Below are 8,390 nucleotides of genomic sequence, written 5' to 3'. Positions count from 1 at the left end.
TTTTTCCTTGCGTTATGCGGGCCTCTCACTGTTGTGGCCTCTCCCATTTGCGGAGCACAGGCTCCGGACGCGCAGGCTCAGCGGCCATGGCTCACGGGCCCAGCCGCTCCGCGGCACGTGGGACCCTCCCGAAACGGGGCACGACCCCGCGTCTCCTGCATCGGCAGGCGGACTCTCAAGCACTGCGCCACCAGGGAAGCCCAGCCCCGTCTCTTGTATGGCTTTCTCTCTTACATTTGGATCGCTGATCCATTTGGAGTTTATTCTTGTATGAGGTACAGATACAAGAATCTGGGTCTAATTTTTTTCTCTTCCAACTGGCCAACCAGGTGCCAGCAATTGCATTATTATGTAACTGCCACTACAATTTGAAATGTAACCTTTATCATATATAAGATTTCCCTGTGCATCTGGGTCTGTTTCTGCAGTTTCCACTCTATCCTGCTCAGCTGTCTATTCAGGTCCAAGTACCAACTTTGTTACTTAAATAAACTTTAAAAGATATTTCAGTGTCTGGTAGGGCTAGCCACACACAGACACACATATGCACAAACACGTACACACAGACACACATACATATATACACACACAAACACATACACACATGTACACGTACACAGACACACATGTACACATATACATATATACACACGTACAAACACACATCTACACACAGATGTACACATACACACAACACACACACACACTCTTGCAGCTTTTCCCTTTCACCCTTTCTGTCTGCTGTGGCTTATTTGCCCACATGAACGTGAGGTCTTTGATATCCGGCCACTGTTGAATGCATTCACAGAGAGGTGCACTTCAGAGCATATTCTAATGTCAGCCGTTTGGGTAAAATGTGTCTACACCTGTGCTGCACTGAAACGTTTCATCTTCAAGGATAGAAATGACGCAAAGGGGACGAAGGTTGCTTTCCCGGGAGCATCGCAGTATAATGCCGTTAACAGCTAGTCACTGGGCCTGTTGAGGTCGTTTGCGGTTTGAGAACTGGTCTCTGAAGCAGACTCGCCCTCACCACGGTCCCTGGAACAGGCCCGACCTGTGCAGTTGCTCACCCATCCACCTCCCTCCCCTGCCTTCCCTCCCCTCCCCTTTCTTTCTCTCTGGCAGGAGAAATGCAGGCAGTTAGCAAAGTCAGAAGGGGCCCGCGATCAGCAGACCAGGCTCATGAAGATACAGCATGTTTCCCCAACACCTAAAGACCCAACAGAATTTGACCGATAAATTCTAGGAATGTCTCTGTTTCCTCGCACTCAAAGTAATATTTTAAAATGTGTAACAGATCAGATCTTACATACTGAGATGTACATAAGGAAGCTTTGTTTTCCATAACAAATAGTGGTAGACAAGAAACTTGCTGATCCAGCGGAACAATCCACCTGATTTAGAAGTCGATCGATACTACTCAGCCATAAAAAAGAATGAAATGATGCCATTTGCAGCAACATGGATGCAACTAGAGATGATCATACTAAGTGAAGTAAGTCAGACAGAGACAGACAAATACCACATGGTATCACTTATATGTGGAATCTAAAATATGACACAAATGAACTTATCTACAAAACAGAAACAGCCTCATAGACATAGAGAAGAGACTGGCGGTTGCCAAGGAGGATGGGAGGGGGGTGGGGGAGGGAGGGGTTGGGAGTTTGGGGGGTGTGAGATGGGGGAGTGAGGGATTGGGAGTTTGAGATTAGCAGGTGCAAACTATTATATATAGAATGGATAAAAACAAGGCCCTACTGTATAGCACAGGGAACTATATTCAATATCCTATGATAAACCATAATGGAAAGGAATATTAACAATAATATATTTATGTATAACTGAGTCACTTGGCTGTACAGCAGAAATTAACACAGCATTGTAAATCAACTAGACTTCAATTTTAAAGAATTGTAAAAGTCGATCAGTCAAACAGTCAGTTCAGCAGCAAATCCATTACCAGACCCTTCTCTCCTCTTAAACGTCACCCTTTCTGTCTCCTGCCCACCTCCACCTTGTGTTCTCCTTGTGGGTCTTTACACATTTCAAGGAAGTCACCCTTTCACCTTTTGGTTGAGTCAGGTTGGAGCAGCTGAAAAACCTGTCCAGTGATCACGTTGTGCCATCTGGTGGAAGCTCAGTCTTTTCCAGGCGGAGGCAAATAAGAGAATTTTCCTGCTCCTGTGTTCCTGGTTCTGTATCTGTGTTTGACTGCATCACGAGGAGATGCTGATACGTTTTACAAAAACAACGCCAGCGGAGGCCAGTCTCCACCCTGTCAACCCCATTAATTCAGTATTTTTCCAAAAGAAATCTTTGCATCTGCCCCCGAATCTTCCAAAAAAAAAAAAAAAAAAAAAAAAAAAAAGCAAACAACACCTAGAGTCCAGATTTACATCTTATTTTGTGAACGTGTTAGCAAATGTACACGTTGCCCTTAAGTTTCTCTTTTTCCCAAAGAAGTTTGTATTTTGGCTAAAATATAGTTTTCCAGAGATGTTCACCAATAGCATTTTTTTTCTGCTGTGTGTGCCAGAGTGCTAACCACGCCGTCAAAGCTACTGCACAGGGCTAGGACTATCTAATGTTTGCATCTATTTTCAGAGGATGCTAATTTCATGGACTCCATTGATGGGAAGTTAAAATTCTTTACTGCACTTTATTTCTGGATTTATCAATGAGCAACGTACCATATGTTAGCATTCAAGAATGAGTGAAAACACCATGCACCTTACTGATTATATTTTCTGTGCTAAGCCCTTGGTCGGGGGATTCCTGGGGTGGCTGTTTTTTATGCTATTTTTCCTGGTTTCTCTCCCTCACTTCAGACTAGAATCCCCGACACGGAGTCTCAGCATGGACGCGCCGAAAGGCGTTCATATTCAAGCTGTTGCAGGGAAAATCAAGGCCCTTTCCCAGATGGACATCGTTCTTCACAGCAGTGATGGGACAGTGAGTCCAATAGATGGGGGCGGGGTGGGCCTCCCGTTGTACAAGCCTCCCGTCCCCTGAGCACTGATGACACGCTTGTCCATTAAGGCATCGGCATAGTAAATTTATGGTAGTTTGTAAAGAAACGTCATGAAAGGCATAGCACAGAAAATGTGAAAGGAAGGAAAAGACAATTTAGCACTGAAAGAAGGGCCAAGAAAGGTGAAAGTAATTCTATGTTGGATCCAGACTGCTTTGTTTGGTATTTGTGCTGTCAAGTCTCTTGTTATTTTCAGCTTTGAAAAAGTACTAGACTTTCAGAGCTTACAGAGAACATCAGTACTGTCACTTCCTGGTGGTCCAACTTCCCTCAGTAGGGCTGTCACTAGGAGTTACCTGTGACAACCGTCATCTGTTACTGCCAGGGGTGCTCGCTCGCACCAAGTTCTGGGTAAGTGAAAATTAAATATGAAAAGTAAGAGCTACAGGAAGAAAAATCCCGGAACCTCAGGTCCAGAAATAAAACATCGCTGAGGGGGGCTCCCCTGGTGGCGCGGTGGTTGAGAGTCCGCCTGCCGATGCAGGGGATGCGGGTTCGTGCCCCGGTCCGGGAGGATCCCACATGCTGCGGAGCGGCTGGGCCCGTGAGCCGTGGCCGCTGAGCCTGCGCGTCCGGAGCCTGTGCTCCGCGACGGGAGAGGCCACAGCGGTGAGAGGCCCGCGTACCGCAAAAAAAAAAAAAAAAATCGCTGATACGAACCGTGGCTATAACGGGCAGCAGGGTACAGGCTCCCCACTATTGACCTTTCTAGTGCGAGATCAGTTTGCCAATTACTGTGTGAATTCAGGGACGTTAACAGGCCTCTCTGGGCCTACCCCCTCAATGGTCAAATACGGGAACTAGGATTTACATCACAGTGTCACAGGGTTCTGAGACCCCAATGCGCTAAGACAGCCTTGAAGTGATACTAATTTAATAGTAAGAGGGAGGTGTCGTTAAGGCAGCTCCTGAGTACACAGGACCCTCGAGGGCAGCCCGCTGGTGGGACACCAAAGTCATCAGGCGAAGCCCCGGCAGGCTGTAACTTACAAAGTTTTGATGCATGGAGCAGATAAATGCAAAAGTGGAAGCCAGGAATTTTGGAATCTTATTACTGAATCATAATGTCACTACGTCCTGAAAGCGTATTACCTTGGAAAAAATCTATAGTGATCTTAGTTTTGAAATAATATTACTTATTTTCGCGAATTGGGTGTCATTTTACAAGTAGCACTCAGCCTGGCCCGTACCTGAAGTTGACGCCCCTTATTACTGGGAGCTATAGTTCAAAGTGAAGAGATGTCTGGCCGCCCAGAAAATCTTCTCCCAAAAAGGCAAATGAAGATGAACAAGAAAGCAGTGTATATGGACCATCAGTGATCAGAGTTTGCTGGAAGGACAGGAGAAAAAAATAGCTAGAAAAAAATTAACCAATTAACCAGGAAAAAGGCGAGAGGAGAAGCCAGCAAGTTAGGGAAAAGCAAAGAACTGGGCAGAACCCAAAGCATTAGACAATAACCTAAATAGGTCCTGCTCTAAAGAAATAAGACCCACTTGACTTCCTCCTCTGACAGTGACCCAGACCCCAGGGCAGAGCCTGCCTATCACGCATGTGTACTGCCACCCACCGCTTCCATGAAGAGGTCAGCATCCCGAGAGGGGACACAGACGCAGACGCCAGTTTATTAAAAGCTTGGAGTATACAGGATGAGAGCCACGTGAAACAAAGGCGGGGTCCGACCTTGTTGGCGACGAAGAGCATGGAACCTTCCCAAACAGGGTTTAATTCCTTCTGATAAGTGAGCGCCCTGGTCAGGCTTGGCTGCTCTGTGTGACCACACTTATTTCCTTAAGCTGTCAGATTACCAGATCTCAATAAATGGCCGTTTGTATTTCGGTTCAACTAAACCTCGATAGGAACAAAAAAAATCCAGTGGCTTTCATCTTATTTTAGTTGTCTGTGTGTCTGCTGCTTTCCTGCATTTAACAGAAGGCAGTAGAGTTTCAAATCATATTTTAAAAGCTGGGGAAATGGTTGACAGCTATCGGGATGAATTTAATCGCCTCTCACAGGAAAATAAAATCAGGAGAAATTCCAACAATCTACAGGTTAAAATGACTAAGATGAATCTACTTCTGCGGCTTGTGTCAATACTTTATCCTAACAGGCAGGAGAAGCTGAAGGTCAAAGTGGAACACAAGGTAAATATGAATCGGGCAAAGAATTGTATTATTTTGGTCAAATAATTCTGAAAGGTCTGCATAAAAGTGTCGCATCATACATTTTTCTAGCTCGCCTAGGACAATGAGTAAAAGAAGAAAATGACTTCCCTCCAGGTCCTAAGGACTATTTATCCCCTGCCTGGATGTAAACTAGAAATAGGCTTTTAAAGAATCAGATTAACTGTGATATGATTTCGGTCAAGCCAGGTGCCTACTTCATTCTCTCTGCAGAGAGACAGCGAATTTGTTTGGAACATTTTGAGCCCTTCATTTCGTGCCTGTCGCGTTCATTCCTCCTTCATCTCTCCTTCTCTCCCAAACAGCTTGTGCTCGATGCTGAAACCATGTGTTTACCCAGGTTGGCTCAGGGGACTCGGGGTCCCGCCAGCAGCTTGCGGGGACTCTACGAAATCTGTGCGTGTCCAGATGGGAAGCTTTACCTGTCTGTGGCTGGCGTGGGTACCACGTGCCACGAGAACAGTCACATCTGCCTCTAAACCAGGGGCATCTTCCACGGAGCTGCCTGCCTCGTTTCGGTGAGCTTTGGAGTGCTGACCTCACGCCTTCACACCTGGAGCAACTCGACAAAGTAAAGCTGAGTTGGCGCATGGGAAGGAAGTAGGACCTGCTTTCGAAAGGAGCTCAGACAGAAAAAATGTACCAGTGCGAGTGTTCCCATGAGACTCCACGGTCTCAAAGTGGCAGGTGGACCTTAGACACAAAAGTCAAAGGACTATCAGGAGAATGTGTTGATTCCACTAGACTGATTCATTTCCATCAGAACCATTGTGACTTTCCCTTTCTTGCACGTGTCGATCTATTGAACTGCTGTGTGGAATGTCAGCTGTGGGTATCTGACTCCCCACGAGAGTAGCCGTGGTCCTGCTGAGGTGCCGCGAGAGTTCCATGAGGTTTTCCTCTGTAAAACCTGTAAGTGCTCTCTTCATTTTAATGCAACGTGTGTCAGGTTTCACAAGAAAATCTTCAAGTTTTGAAGGGACGTTAAGGTTGATTTGATTTTCAATATGTAGTCAGAGGAATAAATTATACAAAACCATGCTTTCTTTATATAGTCAATGAGCAATGAAAATCAACCTACATTTTTCACAGACTTCACAGTTTGTCTTACTTTCTTTAATCCTCATAACTCTTTGAGGTAGGTACTGCTTTTCCCCCAGTTACTGGTGATAAAAAAGGTTCAGATGAGACGAGTCACAAGGTCACACAGTTATCTGTTAAAATTAAATTAAACTGTGACCCTGCATTTCCACATCGGTTTTCACTTCAGACAACTTTGACCTGTGTCTCATTCCATCCGCGGCACCAATCTACCCGATACCTGCGCAGATGGGCTGGTGCTTGCTTGACAAGTGGAGAAACTAAAGTCCAAAGGGGTTTGTCATCCACCAGAATCGCACCGCGAATAGGCAGGGGCTCCCGGCTGCCCAGCAGGCATGCTCACCTGACGGGACAGGTGAGGGACCAGGTGGAACCTCATGGAGTCAGCCTCTTACACTCACCGTCGGCTGTGTGATGTGTATTTGCATCCGGTGGGCGCACTGAACCCATGAGCACGTTGGTTTTGTAGAGGCCACTCACTCACTCTGTAAAATGCCCTTTGGCACACAGAGCCATGGGTGTCGGTTTTGGTTTCTGGTTTACCAGTTGTTAGCATTAGAATCCCCACGTGGCACCAAGACATGGTGGGACCAACAGCACTGCAACTTTGGGGGGTTTTGTAATTTATGTACTTATTATTTATTTGTGGCTGCGTTGGGTCTTTGTTGCAGCGTGTGGGCTTTCTCTATTTGCGGCGAGCGGGGGCTACTCTTCCTTGCGGTGCGCCGGCTTCCCATTGCAGTGGCTTCTCTTGTTGCGGAGCAGGGGCTCTAGGCGTGTGGGCTTCAGTAGCTGTGGCACGCAGGCTCAGTAGTTGTGACTCACGGGCCCCAGAGCGCAGGCTCAGTAGTTGTGGCACACGGGCTTAGTTGCTCCGCGGCATGTGGGATCTTCCCGGACCCGGGCTCGAACCCGTGTGCCCTGCATTGGCAGGGGGATTCTTAACCACTGCGCCACCAGGGAAGCCCAGCACTGCAACTTTCTAATTAAAGGATTTATAACTGTAAACACAACTTCAGTTTCACTTTCCACAGTCTCAGAACTGAGAGAAAAGTGAGTCTGTATTTCCAGTGCTGTTTTGACAAGGCGTTAACAGTGCAGCCCACTTCTGACAACTCCGCGACTTTTAAATTACTGGTGTCATAAACACTTGAGATTACAAAACAAAAGTACAGTGTTTCCTAAGCAGTTAAGGGCAAACTCAACTCTGAATATAATGCTCCTAGTTTCTGGGGGCGGGGGAGGGCTTTAGATTATAAATTGGTATTTGCCTTTTCCATTTAGTTGAGTCCAGATTTTTAAAATTAATGTCTGCTTTCTTGCTCTAACGTTCCTATTGTCATAGTAAATAATGTCGCCGTTTTTGTGTCATATGTACTTTCCTGTACCATGTCTGTGCAAAAGAAAAAAAGTCTTCCAGCCCAGTTGATGTAGATGGAACACAGGATCACCATGGAACATTTCTAAACTAGTTTGGTTCTCATAGAACGTTGTGTACGTGTCAAAAAAAAAAAAAATGACGCCGATGATAAAGTGAGGTCGAGAAGAACAATCAAAGAGAAGGTATGGGGAATAGAACCTTTTAAACAAAAGGTGTAAATCAGATCTTTTTTGCTCCTCTGCTATAACGGAATCATCACTAAAGTTGTTTGTAGCTTCATTCTACAGAGTGATCAGGAATTTCTCCTTGCTTAGAATAAGAACTTTTAGATGGGCTGTATTCTAAGATGTATTTACATAAACCTGTCTTCTTCAGTACATTATACAGTGTAACTTAAATTTCCACGAAAGGTCCAAGGCCATGCTTATGAATGTACCCAATGAGGCATACACACGGATAGCCCTACACACTAAGCACTTACCGACCGTCGAGTGCTGATATTTTAGTGACCTCGCAAGATAGTCCTTGTTTCTCTTCCAATTTCCGAACCGACTGAGAAGCAGACACAAGTGAAAAAGATGAAGATCAAAATATCAGCTTTAACAGTAAAGTTGGATTTGCAGCAAAATGGACTTGCTAATATCCTTCGGCAGAACGACCCCGAACCTCTCCCTCCCCTGCAGGCTCCGA

At 45.7% G+C, this 8,390-nt stretch overlaps 1 protein-coding gene across 1 annotated transcript in view; it reads left to right on the top strand.

The window, feature by feature from the left end:
• SGCG (sarcoglycan gamma) overlaps positions 1-5,697 on the top strand; it is a 26,357-nt gene extending 20,660 nt beyond the window's left edge. Inside the window, exons 6-7 of the mRNA XM_007471462.1 lie at positions 2,835-2,958; positions 5,524-5,697. Coding sequence (XP_007471524.1) covers positions 2,835-2,958; positions 5,524-5,697 — 298 coding nt within the window. The remainder of the gene's footprint in view (positions 1-2,834; positions 2,959-5,523) is intronic.
• Positions 5,698-8,390: the final 2,693 nt, after the last annotated feature.

The sequence above is a fragment of the Lipotes vexillifer genome, unplaced genomic scaffold (genome assembly GCF_000442215.2).
Source record: "Lipotes vexillifer unplaced genomic scaffold, Lipotes_vexillifer_v1.1 scaffold543, whole genome shotgun sequence".
Classification (NCBI taxonomy): Eukaryota; Metazoa; Chordata; class Mammalia; order Artiodactyla; family Lipotidae; genus Lipotes; species Lipotes vexillifer.
The sequence above is the reverse complement of the archived record's forward strand: the minus strand, read 5'-3'. Positions and strand labels throughout refer to the sequence as shown.